The sequence below is a fragment of the Mustela lutreola genome, chromosome 7, assembly GCF_030435805.1.
Source record: "Mustela lutreola isolate mMusLut2 chromosome 7, mMusLut2.pri, whole genome shotgun sequence".
NCBI lineage: Eukaryota > Metazoa > Chordata > Mammalia > Carnivora > Mustelidae > Mustela > Mustela lutreola.
The window spans coordinates 10,018,133-10,032,775 of NC_081296.1; the positions used below are offsets into that span (position 1 = coordinate 10,018,133).

At 58.4% G+C, this 14,643-nt stretch overlaps 1 protein-coding gene across 5 annotated transcripts in view; it reads left to right on the forward strand.

The window, feature by feature from the left end:
- Nucleotides 1–325: 325 nt before the first annotated feature.
- NTRK3 (neurotrophic receptor tyrosine kinase 3) overlaps nucleotides 326–14,643 on the forward strand; it is a 381,172-nt gene continuing 366,854 nt past the window's right edge. Inside the window, exons 1-2 of one of the 5 annotated variants that reach the window (XM_059180039.1) lie at nucleotides 326–499; nucleotides 689–1,299. In XM_059180039.1, the coding sequence (XP_059036022.1) occupies nucleotides 1,052–1,299 (248 nt within the window). In that variant the 5' untranslated portion in view covers nucleotides 326–499; nucleotides 689–1,051. Of the gene's footprint in view, nucleotides 1,300–14,643 lie in introns of all 5 variants that reach the window. The other 4 variants (XM_059180038.1, XM_059180040.1, XM_059180041.1 and 1 more) reach the window with 4 other exon arrangements.

Below are 14,643 nucleotides of genomic sequence, written 5' to 3' on the forward strand. Positions count from 1 at the left end.
GACCCTCTCAATCCCAACTGCAACTTTTTCCCTTCCGTCTCGGTTTCCCCTTGGCTGCGGCGAGCGGGCGCCGGGCTCCGGGCCGCGAGGCGTGGAGCGGGCGGGCGGGCGGCCTCGCGGCTGCGGGTGGCGGTGCGGGCGAGAGCCGCGAGCCGGCGAGTGGGTGGGTGGGTGGGGAGGGAGGAGGGAGAGGACGGGCGGGGAGGGAGTGGGGTGTGGGGAAGGGGAGGGGGAGAGGGAGGGAGGGGGGAGATTCCGCTCTCCTGCCGCTCCCAGCCGGGGCGGGGGGCGGGGGGAGGAGGCCGCGAGGAGGGAGGGGAGGAGGGAGGGGAGGAGGGAGGGGGAGAGAGGGAGGGAGCCGAGGAAGACGCTCCGATAACCCGTGCGTTTCGTAAGGCTCCGAGCACTTGTACATTTCTGCAGGCGCGCGGCGAGCCATTCGCGGCGGCTGCTGCAGCTCCGACTGCATCTTCCTCCTCCTCCTTCCCCCGGGCTCCGGGTGTGTGTATGTGTGAGTGAGTGAGTGTGTGTGCGTGCGTGAGTGTGTGTGTGTGCTTTGCAGGTGTGTCCGTTTTAATTCTGCCCAGTAGGTGGGACTTGGTGACTTTAGCACCATATTTTCCTTTTCCCTTTTTTTTTTTTTCTTTTTCTTTTTTGCCTCCCCACCGTCTGTTGCAACCCTGCAAAGTCTCGGAGTCGGAGAGCGCGGCTCGCTTCCCGAGCCTCCGGACCCGGCGAGCCGGCGAGCGCCGAGCCGGCCACCATGCCAGGCAAACCGCGCCACTAGGCGCTCCCCGCGGCTCCCACCCGGCGGCGGCGGCGGCGGCGGCGGCGGCGGCGGCAGCGGCGGCGGCGGCGGCGGCGGCCGCGATGGTTTCAGACGCTGAAGGATTTTGCATCTGATCGCACGGCGTTTCAAAGGCAGAGGCCCCCCCTCCCCCTTCCCCCCTCCCTCGCCGTCTTTGTTTCCTTCCCCCCCAGCTCTCCCCACTCCCCCCACCCCACCCCCCTCTCCTCTCCTCCTCCTCTTTTTTAGAAGCCGCGATCGGAGATGGATGTCTCTCTTTGCCCAGCCAAGTGTAGTTTCTGGCGGATTTTCTTGCTGGGAAGCGTCTGGCTGGACTATGTGGGCTCCGTGCTGGCTTGCCCTGCAAATTGTGTCTGCAGCAAGACTGAGATCAATTGCCGGCGGCCGGACGATGGGAACCTCTTCCCCCTCCTGGAGGGGCAGGATTCAGGGAACAGCAATGGGAACGCCAGCATCAACATCACGGACATCTCAAGGAATATCACTTCCATGTAAGTCGGGCGGCCGCTCCCCAGCCCGCCTCCCCTCTCGCTCCGCGGCTCGCTCTCGCCCGCCCGCGGCCGGGAGCCGGCCCTCCGCCCGCCCGCCCCGGCTCGCCGCCGCCCGCCGCCCGCCGGGCGCGCGTCAGGCTCGCCGTGGCTCGGGAGATGCTCTCGGGCCGCGTAGTCCAGGTGATCCGGCCCTAGCAAGCGGGGGCCGGCGCCGCGTGGGTGCCTCTCCCCGCAGGGGACCCCCGCCGGCCCCGGGCGTGCGCGGCCCCGCTCCCGCCCCCGCCCCCACCCGCCGGGGCTCGTCGCGAGGGTGCGAGTCGGGTTTTTGCCCCCCACTAAATAGCAACAGTTTGGCCACGCTCAAGTGGAATAAAGTAGACGAGGTTCGATCCCCGGCGGCGGCGGCGGCGGCGGCGGCGGCGGCAGTGACAGCGGCGGCGCTGGGCCGGGAGGGAAGGTGACAGGGATTGCTGGAGATCCAGCCGAGATCGTTAACTATTTCCTTTTGGAAACAGCGAAACACGCTGACAAGTAAACAAGTTGGGAGCTGGCTGCTCGCTGGGAGACTTTGGACATGTCGAGGCCGTCATGGACGCCTACCTCTTCCCTTTCTCTCTCGCCCGCCCTCTCCAACCCCATTTTGGGCATTTCCGAGACACCCCCCCCCCCCCCCCCCCCGCCTTTCCTACCCTCATCTGCATCTGGGCGCCTACAGATCCCGTCCTTGTGAGCTCTGATAACTGCGCCGGTAATTCCGAGTCAGCATGGAGAAGGGAGCTGAGGGGGCTTGCGGGGTTTGGGGATGAGGCTTAGATGGTCTTGCAGATCCGTCTTTTTCTTTTTCTTCTTCTTTATTTTTTTTGGACAATCCAACTCTGACTGCCGTTTGCTGGGTTCTGCCCCGTCTGAGTGAGACCTGTGGTGGCCTGCATTCCCTCCCTCCCCTTGGCTAAGGATGGGGGATAGAACCGAGGCACACGGGAAAGAAGAGCTCAGCCAGGATCCGGGGAGGCTGCCCATCTTTCCTAACACTGACCTCAGGGCCGGGTGACCCGCCCCCCTACGGCCCTCCCCCCCATTCTGTCAGCCAGAGAAGGGTGTGGACCCTGCCGGGGTTGTTCAGGGGATAGCTCTTTTGTCCCCCTGCCAAGGTCCACACCCCTTGGGAACCCTCAAAATGGGTAGGATGCCGAGAGAGAGGGGTTTGCCCTGAAGTCCTGGCTGGGGTCTGAAGGAGGCATCTGGGCAGACACAAGCCCTTTCGAAGCTGCCATTGGCGCTGTCTCCCAGGCAGCAGCCCTCCCTCTCCCTCAGAATGGGGCAGCCAGGCTGGGAGGAATTGCAGTTCTGCTCTCGAAAGCCCGCCAGCCCTGTTGGCTTCGTGGAGAGAGCGCTAGCATCCTTGCAGCTAACAGTTGGAGGAAGTGTACAGCCCCGGAGATGTCTCTGACTCCTGGCCCTGGAGACCAGCTTGACCCATATCTGGGCTCTGCCATTCACCTCCTCACCACCTGCAGCCGGTGGGCCTGGGATGAACAGAGGAACAGCTGAGGGGGCAGCCAGAGGTTGGCAGGGGTAGACTGGCCGGACCCAAGCCTGCCTCTCTGGGCCCTGCAGGCCACAGCATTCCAGCGCCCCTGAGGATGGCTGGGGGGAGGGTCTGGAGTGTTATCGGCAGGGAAACTCTGGCTTGGGAGTGCATTTGGCTGTGTGTGTGTGTGGGGGGGGGGTGAGTTGGGGGACGGGGAGGGGAGAGAGCTTAGCAGTGGGTCCAGGGGCTCCTGAGCTGGATCTGGGGATATCCAGGGGGACTGGGGTGGGGGGGTGCTAAAGGTTTGAGAACAGATCCCTGGTGTGGGTCTCTGGGAGCTGGTGAGCCTCATTCTGGCCGTTCTCTGCTCCCAGGATGCGTGCATCTGTGGGAAGCCAGTGGGAGGCAGGGATGGCCACAATCACGTAGGCTCTCTGTAGCCAGGCAGCGGTCGCTCCTCTGAAGATGATGCTTGGGGAAGCAGTTTGAAGGGGGGAGTTGGGCTGCTCTTCCCAGGCCTAGGGTCCAAGATGGAGGTGTTGAAAGGTGGGTGACCGGAGGGGATGGTGTGGTCTCTTGTCCCCTTTGCCTTTGGAGGACCCCAGTGGGACAAATGGGAGAATGGTGAGCAGGGACTGGATTGGGAGACTGTGTGTTTCGGGTCACAGGCTCTTTGGCAAGCAGGCAGGACTCCTTTCCTTACGTCCACCCCGACACCTAAGAGCTGGGGAACTGGATTCCCACAGGAGCTGCGTGGATTGGCAGGTGGGGGAGGAGGGTCAGAGGTCATGGGTCTGATGACCTTTCCTCACCCCGTCTTCTCCCCAGTGCCCTCTTAGATCTTTCGCTGGTATTGACAGAGCTTCGGGAAGAGCCCACTCTTTGGCCTGAGGCAGAGGACTGTGGAGGGAGGGAAATCAGGCTCGTTGTGGGAAGTAGCTGTCACCCATTCCTCTGTCACTCGAGGGATTGGAGGCTCAGGGTGGCAGAATAACTTCTGTCAAGGCACATAGCCCCAGTGGTGAGCCAGGCTTAGGTCTCAGGCTATCCAACACCAAGGCCCCGGCCGCCGCTCTGCCGGATGCCTGTGGAAACAGGCGGAGAGGAGGACCTGGAGGACAGGCAGGAGGAGGAGGGCGACGGAGGAGGCCTGACCTCAGCACGACCTGGGAAGGGGGCTTGAGCTGCAACCCAGACTTTGCAGGAGGAAAGTGTGTTCCCTCCGAGAGAGGGAGTTTGGGGGTCCTCCAGCCTTCCATCAGCCTGAAGCTCTTGCTGGTGTGTGCCTAAGGGTACAGCTTGGGCTGACTCTTGGGATGGAGCTGGGATGAAGCTGTGTTTCCATCAGGCCTCTCTCCGGGAACCTGGAGGGGGTGTCCTTGGGGACTGGCCTCCAAAGACACACCCTCTTGTCTGTGGAGCTCTAGGGCCCTGACACCCCTCCCTGGGTGCTTAACTGATCATGCCTGACTTTGAAGATGGACAAGAGAGTCCCTGTTATCTTTCTCTCAGAGGCGTGTGTGGAGCACCTCTTGGGTCCCCATCGGAGGCTGGCTGAGGGCGCCCGTGATCGGAGAGGGGGCTGCCCCACCAGTCACAGGAGGGAATCAGCTGCAAGGCATCAGAGCAGAAATGTGGGTCTCAACCCCTCCCCTCCCAAAGGGCTCTGCTTCTGGGCCTCTTTCTGTTCAGGAAGCCAGCTCCTCGGCCATGGGAGCTCCTGGCCCACAGTAACCTCAACCTAGAAGGGGCCGCGCATTGCCGCGCCCAGCCAGGCTCTGTCGTCACAAAGGCAGAGGGTGGAGGCTGGGAGTTGGATCCTCTGTCTAGGTCAAGCCTTCCTGATGCTAGGTCACAATGGTGCGTCTTTGACCGTCAGAAGATCAAGGGAGAGGAGATGGCTCATGGGACCCAATGTTCCTGGGGTTGGCTACCCAGATACCCTTTGAGCTCTTGGCTGGGACTCTGAGCCTCCAGCGGGGTCTCTGTGGGAGCCCCCACAGGATCCCTGGTGTTTGCAACTCTCTGGTCCCTTTAGGTCCCCATCTTCCCTGCAGGCCCTTGCCTCTGCTGGGTGAAGGATCATTTTGGGTTCTGGCTGCTGTATCAGTTCCTTGATTTTCAGCCTTTCTAAGGATCAAGGGGAGGCCAGCCTTGACAATTACCCATGGGACCTGGGATGCAGGCAACGGTGTGAGCCAGGCCCCAGGGGAGCTCAGCCAGGCATAGAGCCTAGGTCTGAGAGAGGTGGTCTGAGCTGGGACTCCTTTGTGGTAAGATTTGGAAGGGAGACTGGTTGCAGCTCTGGGGAATGAGGTACTTCCGGGATGGAAGCTGGGACCCCGGGGCTCCAGAGGCCCTGGGATTTTGCCTGGAGGCCAGGCCCTCCTTGGCTCCAGAGTCCTCAGCTCCCACAAGCCCAGGTCAGTCTTGCTAGGCACACGCTGGGGCCCAGGGCATCATCTCTGCAGCTCCAGGGTAGCTGGAGCTATGGCAGCTTTGGGTAAAAGCAGCGCAGCCTGGCCCTTGCTTTGGGAGTGCTGGGGTGCCGGTCCCTGGAGGGCTGGTCCTGGAGTCTGGGAGGTGGTGCAGGGTCCTGTAAAGGGCCGACCAGCCTCCTGCCCGGCTGCCGTGAAGAAGGGCGGTTCTCATGCCCGCTCCCTTGGGATGCTCTGTCCTTGCCCTGCCCGTCCCTGTCTGCTGCCTCCTCCTCTTCTCTGACTGTAAGGGTCCTTAGCCCAGCTGGCTCTTGGGTGGGGGTGTGGGTGGGCTGTGCCCTTCCCTCAGAATGATCTTTGCCAGGATTGTGGCATCTCCGCTGCCACTGGACCCCATCCTGGGATCACAGACACTGGCTCTGGCCTCACTTGGAGGCCTCCCATTGACTGCAGGGAGCGTAGGAAGAGAGAAAGGGATGACACACATGGGTCCCTCCCCTGGCTCTGCCCCTAACCCGTTGTGAGCTGTAGGAGGGGTCTGTAGCCTTTTTGAGCTTGTAAATTCAACTATGAATTGAGTCCCTTCAAGCTTGGACTGATGCCACCCCAGGGCGCAGGGAGCACCCCATGGAGTCTCTGTGAGGTCCCTTCTAAGGGCACCAGCTTTAGGATTGGTGCTGACTCTTGCGATGCCACCAGGAAGAGGACTGGGTGCTCCCTCTCGGCCAGTGGCCACTGGCCGGTTTTCCCTTCGTTCCTTCCCACCTCCACTGAACTCTGGGTCACCTAGAAAGTGCCACATAGTTTGGAGTCAACGGCCCAGACCAAATGTCACACTTAGGGATGCCCCTCACAGCCTGGACATCTAGCTTCATGCGGCTCTCCGTTCTCTACCCTGCACTGAAGGCAGGGAGGCGACGGCCCTCTGCAAAGCTTCCATGTGTTGCTCCAGCAGGGACCTCCACTGAATGGGAGAAGAACATGCTAGAACTTCCATTTCAAGTTGTTGTCTAGAAGAGGGACTGCTTAGCATACGGCTGGAAGATACACCAGCATGTAACTTAATAAACAGAGGAGTGTTCAGGGCTTGCAAGATAACATTTTTATTGATCATCATAAAGGCTTGATGCTCTCTTGTGATTGGAAGGGCCCGAGTTTGGGAGGGAGATGGGTGGATGGTAGGAGAGGTGACCCTGAAGACTGGCTCCCCCTCTTGGATCTGTTCCAGGGAGTAGGGGTTGATGGATGCAGGGGGGAGTAGGGAAAGGAGAGAAGGAACCAGGCGGAGTAGTGGAGGGACTCTCAGCCCGGGACCAGGATTCCTAAGGCCCCCTAGTCCCTGAGGGCTTTTTGTTTCTGTCTAGCAAACTCTTTACCTTCTGAACACCCCAGCATTTCTTTCATGCCTCCCAGGTTACAGACATTGGGTATGTTTTTGCCCCAACTGCTGAAGTGATAGGCAGGGATGATTTGTCCCATGTTACCGATGAACAAAATAAAGAAAAAGGTTGAGTTGTGTGTCTCCCAAAGGGAAAGCTTTAGAAGAGCCTTGTGTCTCCTTCCGAGCCGCTCCTCTCATGGCTCTCGTGGGTCTGTGGACTCTTCTCTCTGGCTGTGGTCCTGTGGCTAGATACTCCATGGCGTCATTTTCATCCAGAAAGTTCTCTTTATCCCAGGGGCAGCATTATGGGATGGTTCATCTGGGAGGAGCTGGAGGACGGCTGAGAGTCCTGGCAGTTGGGTCTAAGCACGGCCTGAGTGGAGGCCTCGCTTGACCCCCGCAGAGCTGGTGGTGGCTGAGGCATCTAGTCAAGTCACCTATCTATCATCCATCCCCAGAGCCCAGCTGCCTCCGCTTGGGGAAACACACTCCAGGGGACCAGCCGTGTGGGCTGCTGCTCTTCGGTGGGTCGGCTATCCAGGGATGCAGACTCCTGTGAAGCCCGGTGCCCAGTGGAGCCCTGGGAAGTCCCATAAGAGTCCTCCATTTTCTGCCCTCACCCTGGGGGCAGGGCTCACCAGAACTCAGGGCTGGGAGGGACTGCTGCAGGTGTCCCCTCCCTCACCCTCTGTGCATGGGGCCCATGAGAGGCTCAGATCAGGGCAGCACCTCTCCGGGGCCCTGAGCCTTGCTGGAAGACCTCTCCTCCTAGGTGGCGGGACAGGCGCCGCCCTCTTCGGCTCTGCCCTGGCGCCTGTCTTGGCGTTCTGTCAAAGCCCGAGCCTTGCCTAGAGCTGTGTCTCCCTCTGGGGCGATGTTTCCAAATCTGGGGTCCCCAGAGGCAACAAGTATGTGAGGCTGGCCGCCCCTGGGCTCCGTGCAGACGGCAGCCCACGCCAATTAGAGGTTAGCTTGCAGCGAGGATTTCTGCTCTGCTCTGTTTACCGGCAGGCAGGGGAGGCTGTGGGCTCAGCGGGCTTGGGGCTTGGGAGCCCAGCCTTCCTCTCCAGCCTCACCTCTGCCTTCCAGGCTACCCCCCCCCCCCCCCCATCTTCTTTGTTCCATCAACAGGGTCCCCGGTCTGGGTGGTGGGAATCAGAGAGGATTCCTTCCGCAGAACCCTCAAGTGCAGAGAGGACCGTCGTGACTGGGTTTCCCCAGCAGATCCTCTGGGCCTGGGCTCTCCCTAGCTTCAGACAAACCCCTTACCTCCTCTGGGCCTCAGTTTCCTCATCTATGAGATGGGCATAATAATAACTACCTGTTAACAGTGCTCTGAGGGTCGGTGTCCTGTACAGGCCCAGTAAAGAGTAAACTGTCCGTGTAGGATCGCTAAGGACAGCTAGCTTTTAGTGAGCACCTCCTATGTTCTAGACAACCGTTCCAAGCACTTGAGAGGTCCTACTTTGTTATGGCCTCACACCAACCCTATCAGAGAAGTGCCGTTCGTTCATTCACTCATTAACGTGAATCCTGTTGTACAGATGGGGCGTGAGTCCAGATACAGAATGTGACTTGCTGAATTCCACGCAGAGTGATCTGACGTTTAATATTAAGCTGTATAGCCTGGATTCTTTTGCTCTTTCCTTAGGCGTGCAAATGTATACTGGTAGACACACACGTGCACATGGTCATTCCTGAAGACGCGGCCATCATAATCCATTAATTAAGGAAAAGGGTAGACGTGAAGGTCTAGAAGGGTCCTTCATGTTGTAACATCTCTGGGTGCACATTGCCCTAGCTGGGGTCGGAGGGGAAGGCGGACAAGATGGTGGGTGTGGTGCTGGCCTCATGGTCTGGCTCGCCTGGTCCCAGACAGGCCTCTCACAGTCAGGGAGGGGCTCCCCTCCTGACCTCGGCCTCCCCCGAGGCCCTGTCTCTGCCAAGCCCTCTTCCCAGGCCTCCTTGACCACCCGGTAGTGTCTCGGCCTTTGATCAGGCCAGCTCGCTGCCCCAGGAGACCAGGCGCCCATTGAGGCTGGCGGGGATTCAGGAAGCTGGCGGCTGGGTCCCTGCCAGCGCCACGCTGGGCTGAGGTGTGGTCGGCAGGACTGTGTCCCTGACTGCCCATGACCCTTGAGAGTTTGGATCAGAGAGGGGAGGGCTGGGTGGCTTCTCCCAGGGACAGCTTTGGGATTTCAAGGTGGCTGGTGGGTGCAGAACAGCAGGGAGGCATCTGGAGGGCCCAGGAGCCAGAGCTAGAGGCTGGTGTTTAGAGAATTCTTCCTCTTCTCTTGCCTCCTCCTCAGCTCTGTCCCATTGCTCATGGGAGCTCCGTCAGCCTCTCCACAGGGATGAGCTGTGAGCATGGCGGTCGGCCACAGCTGTCCCCATGGGGAGAGCCGGAGTAGCCACCCGTGGCTGGGATGGTGGGGCAAGCATTTGTGGAAACATCCCATTTTTCGCTGCTGTTTGACTGGCTGGCTGAGCTCACCACATCACAGGACCTCTGTGGCCTCAGTTTTCCCTTCTGGGAGTTGGGTCACCTCTGGGAGTTGGTGCCTGCCTCCCTCCCCGGGGTCCCTGTCTAATCAGCGTGGTGACATGGTTGATGGGCTGTCTAACCAGTAGGGTGCCATGTTGATGTCTCCGTTTCTAGACATCTGGGAGCGTTTTTGAGTTAGGAAGCAGATCAAGACCTCGAACCATAAATCATCTGATCTGGAAAGGGGCTCATATAATTGGGGTCCAATGTAGTTTTGCCAAAGAGGAACGTGGGGCCCCGGAGAGGTGGAGGGGCGTGACTCAGTCACCCAGTGCGTCCTGGCACGGGGCCCTGCCTCCCCAGCTGGCGTGGCTTCCCTTCCCCGCCCTCTGCTAGCGGCTGCTGAGGGGCTGAGGGATTTGGGCTCTTCCAGAGGCAGGGGAAGAAGTCCTAAGTCTCCTGCAAAGTCCACAGCGAGAGAGTGAAGGGTGCAGTCTCTGAGTTGCAGTCCCCGTCTGTGCCTCCCACAGTGAACTGGGCTGTGTGTGTGCATCTGGGGGTGTGTTTGTGCATGCACAAGTGCATCTCTTCTGTGGGCTGGGCATATCACGGCTGAGGTCTTGGTAAACAAGCCCGAGAGCTTCTGGCTTCCTGCCTGCCCAGTCCGTCAGCGTGTGGACCCCCCGTGGCCACCAGAGGGCAGTGCTGCGCACCAGCCAGTCGGAGGCCGGTGTTTGCCTTCCCGGGCTGGGAGCTGGGGATGTGGCACTAGCCTGGTGAGATGTGGCCTCGCACACCTGGCTTTCAGAGCCACTCCTGAGCCAGGGATGAGCAGGGAGGTCAGCTGTCCCCCAGGCAGGGCCTCTGTCTGCAGAGCCAGCCCAGCCATGGGAGTCTTACCGACATGAGCTTCCCGGGAGGTGGCTGGGAGAGTGCGCTGGGTGGACAGAAGTCAGGGCTCTCCTTCCCTTCTGGTCCCCAGCAGCAGCAGCAGTGGGGATCAGCCCACCTGGAGATGGATGAATGGGACCTAGCCCCTGCTCAGGAAGATCAGTCTTGATGTGGACACAGAGAAGGTGGTGGGCGGTTGGTTACGTTGTGGGTTAGGGTCACGGAATAATTGAGCTTTATGAGCTCCCTCAGGCCATTTGATCTACTGGCCCAAGTGTAGGGGCATCTCTCACTTTTTCCTGCCTGCCTCCACACCCCCATGCCAAACTTGGGACTCTCTTAAGACACCAGGGAGTGGCTCAGTCAGTACCAGGTCCCAAGACTTACCAGATGGGAGAGCGCGGTGCTGTCTCTTAAGCTCTCCAGACCCTGTCTGTCGCTCAGAGATACCCATCTACGTTGGTGGGTATGAGAGTGCTGTGCAAATTAGGGTCATGGGCCCTAGCCTGGACCAGCTAGTTTGGACTCTTTCTGTGAATCCTTGGGCTCTCTCATGTCTGTTCTAGTATTTGAGCAGGTGCTGTCTTTTCCCATGCGCTAGTTGGTCCATAAATGAGCCCTGTTCCGCTAACATGGTTGTCGACTTTGGAGATGGGGTCTTCTGCTTTTGTGGTGGGTGTTGAGCTCATGGAGTCAGGTCCTGTGACTCTGTCCCCAGAACCATCCCGTGGCTGCCAGACCCAGGGTTGCAGGTGGGATCCTCTCTGTTGTGGTCAGTGTTTGTTTTTGTTTGCTTGTTTTTTAATGATTTTATTTATTAGAGAGAGAGAGAGAGAGAGAGAGCAGGGGGGAGAGGGAAAGAGACTCTGGAGCTGATTCTGCACTGAACATAAAGCCAGATTCAGGGCTCGAGCCCATGACCAAGAGTCGGATGTTTTACTGACAGCGCTCCCCCCAGATGTCCTCTCCACCTGCTTGTTTCTGACACTTTCTTGAGGCTGAAGAGCAGGGATGAAGCCAACATTTATGGCCCTCCTGCTGGACGGGAGGTCACTTGCATTGGCAACCTTGTTTATAGATGGTCCCCCCCTCAGTGAAGCTTGAGCTCATGACTCTGCCTCTTACCAGCTCTGTGACCTTGGGCTGGCAACATTTTTTTTTAATTAAAAAAAAAAAGACTTTACTTATTTATTTGACAGAGAGCAGGAGAGAGAGCTAGAGAAAGCACAAGCAGGGGGAGCAGTAGAGCGAGAGGGAAAAGCAGGCTCCCTGCCAGGGCTCGATCCCAGGACCGAGCCGAAGGCAGATGCTTAACCAACGGAGCCACCCAGGCACACCGGCGTGGCTACCTTTTTGAACCTCAGTTTGCTTCTCTGAAAAACGGAGGTAATACTAATAATGTAGGGTTATTGTCAGATTTCTTGTGTGTGTATGTGTGTGTTCTCTCTCATTTTCTTCCTCGACTCCAGAACGTCCTCCCCACAAACAGATTCTTTCTATGGCTCTCATCTGTGCCTCCCCCTTCCAGTCTTTTCTACTTCCAGCTCATCCTGACAGATAAAGCTTCTAATCCAGGGCTTTCTGTTAGAACAGTTCTGGTTGCCCAAGATTTCCAGTGGTTCTTTTGTCTGGGAGGCAGCCTTGTGTCATAGGGAGAATAGTGGGTTCTTTTGCCCAGACAGCCTTCGGTTTAAATGCTGGCTCTACCGCTGGGTGAGCTTACCCAAGTTACTTAACTTCTCTGAGGTTCAGATTCCTTATCTGAAAAATCAGGCTAACTGTATCCATCTTTGTAGAGTAGTTGTCAGGGTTACGTGATGAGTGCGCAGCGCCCAAATTGGTGGGCAGTACAATGGGACTCTTGCAGAGGTGATGGACAGTGGCATATCAGGGACCTTGAGGCATGGGATTGGAGGAGGTTACACGAGGGGGAGCCACCTGCACCTGGGCCAAAGCTGAGGGAGACAAGGAAAGGACCAAGATGGTGTGTATTTGGAGGGAAAAAAAAAACCCCAAACCTTCAAAAATAGCTAAGGCACACATGTCTGCCAAAAGAACAGGGAGATAGTTATGGTTCCCACTGAGAGACTCAGTTGGGATACTGAGGGTGTAAGTGGCAGAGGGTCCCAGGCACTCTGGACGTGGGGAATTTCTATGCTGACTAATTCCGGAGCACCCAGCCCCTTGCAGACCTGGTCTTACGTAGTTTTACTACTATTCTTGCCCTAGGTAGCTGTTGTTCACTAGGTGATCCCCTTCCCGGCTACTGTAATTGACTGAGCCTGTCAGTTGCAGATAGGGTTCAGGGATCAGCCCTGGGAGAAAGGACTTAGGAATCTAGGGGGAAAGAGGTGACTCCGGGGTCCCTGAGTCCCCTCCCTTAAGGACCTCCCATTCACATTCACTCCAGTTCCACGTTCAGCCACAAGAGGGCACTAGACCATGATGTCTGCAGGGAGGGAGGTGCTCTTTATTTCAGCCTGCCTGTTGGGAATGTGCCTTTGATCAGAGCTGCACGTGGTTTTCTCCCAGGGGCCAACACCTCTGAGGGTCACGGCAAAACAATTGGATTCAATTAGAGCCCATAGCTCAGATTCTGCTGTCTCAAGGGAGGCTACGTTGGGTGGAGGAAAAGTCATGGAATTTCACATCCGACTCAGGTTCCAGTCCCTGCCCTCCCCCTTGTTTGTTTCTTTTCAAATTTGAGCAAGTTGCTTAATTTCTCTGGGTCTCATTTTCTTCACCTGCAAAGCGAGGTGTTACTGGGAGGTGTTGCTGTGAGGATTAAATTATACGACGTGTGGCAAGTGTCTGGAACATGGTGGGTACTCCGTGATTGGCCATCTGTCTCTTTCGGGAAGAAGGACGAGGTTAGGACACTGCAGAGGTGGTTTGTGGGATCCCGTTGGCCCCATGGGGTCCTTCTCCTCCCACCCATGAACGGGCGATCCTTCCAGTTCGCTGGGCGCAGCAGTGACACCTAGTGGCTGGAGTGGAGAACAGCACGGTGTTCCGCTGGGGTGAGGTGACCTTGGTGGGCACTGTTGGGGCAGGTGAAAAGTGACATTGCCTCACGGCAGATGGGGTTCAGGGGGGTCTGTCAAGTGAATTTCTCTTCTCTTCACATGCAAGGGGTTCGAGATGATTCTCTGAGGTCATGAATGTGATGATGGCCCCTGGGGTGTTGCCTGGGCCAGTGGGATGAGCGCAGGCGAGCAACTGACTGACTTCCTCACGGCCGGCCAACCCCGGCGTCTAAAGGAACCGACCTTTGCGATGTTTCCTGGGGTGCCACTCTCTGGGAGATAGTTTAATCTCCAGCTCTCAGGTGGGCCTCAGATCTCCGAGGCTGCGTCTGTTTACCTGGAAAATGACAAGAGCAGGGGCCATCGGGCGGGTTGAGTGAGGGCCCTTTGGTAGCTCGGATCTGAACGTCCGGGACTGTTTTCTGCCCTTTGCTCTGTGTGTATGTGTGTGTGTGTGTGTGTGTGTGTGTGTGTGTTGGGGGGGGGGGTCGTGGGATCACGTGGGAAGGGGGCGGTTAGAGGTAAGTGTTAAGCTTCAGGCTTTACGGGTGCAGAAATCCAGCCCCGAGAAGGGAGGGGCCTTCCCCCAGCAGAGGCGTGTCTCTGAGCCTGGACTCGGGGTGTCTGCAGCGCCTCACCCTGTGCGGCCTCTTCCTTATGCACCTGCGATTCAGGAGGGAGCCTTGGCAGACGTGCCAGGCGCGGGGAGTTATTTAATATCAGCTTTGCTCCAGATTGTGTTTCTGACTGCTTGCCACCTCCTAAGTGGCAGCCATTTTAACAAATGTGGCGATAAGACACCAAGTGGGAAATAACATGAGAAATGGGGAGGGGGCAGGGGCGTGGAGGAGGGGCGTCGTCTTATTCCCTCGGCAGAAACCTTGTCTTCGGGGCAGCTGGGGGGACAGAGCAGTGGAGGAGGAGGTAGGGCCCCTGGGACTCCTGGCAGCGAAGGGGTTGCGGTGGAAAGAAGGGCCCGTGGCAGCAGCTTTCCCTCTGCCCTGGGGGGACCCTGGGTCCTGTGGGGCGGCTGACTCCTGTTCCTGGGGAGGTGTGCAAGGAAGGGCCCGGATTCCCCTTTTCCAAGGGCTGTCTTCCGAGTGGATAAGAGATGGTTGATGGGGGCCAGTGTTGGGGGACACTCAGCCCACTGTGGGTGCTGAGTTGCGTCTGCATCCTGGGCTGTGGGATGCCCGGGTATCTGGCCCCCTGCCTTGCTGCCTGCTAGGACCATCCCCGCATCTGGACTTTTGGGGAAGCATGGGCAGAGGCGTGAGCAGGGCCAACCTGGCCGTTCCTCCTGCAGGACACAGAGATGAGGGAGTCACCCCTCTTTCTTCCGAGCGCCAGGCTCCAGCCATGTGCCGGGACGGTGCTGAGCCCCAGGACACCACGCAGAGCAAATTAAGGGCCACAGCCCTCCCCTCTTGGAGTTTGCAGTCGAGCTGGGGTGGCAAGCCCAGCTAAAAGGCCTCTCTTAAGAGAAGCAGGGGCAGAATTTGAGAAAGTGCATGGAGTGTGAAGTTTAGAGAAAAAGGCCCGTATGTGAAGCTGTGGGCTTCCCTGAGGTGGAGAGGGTGTAGTTTTTCTAA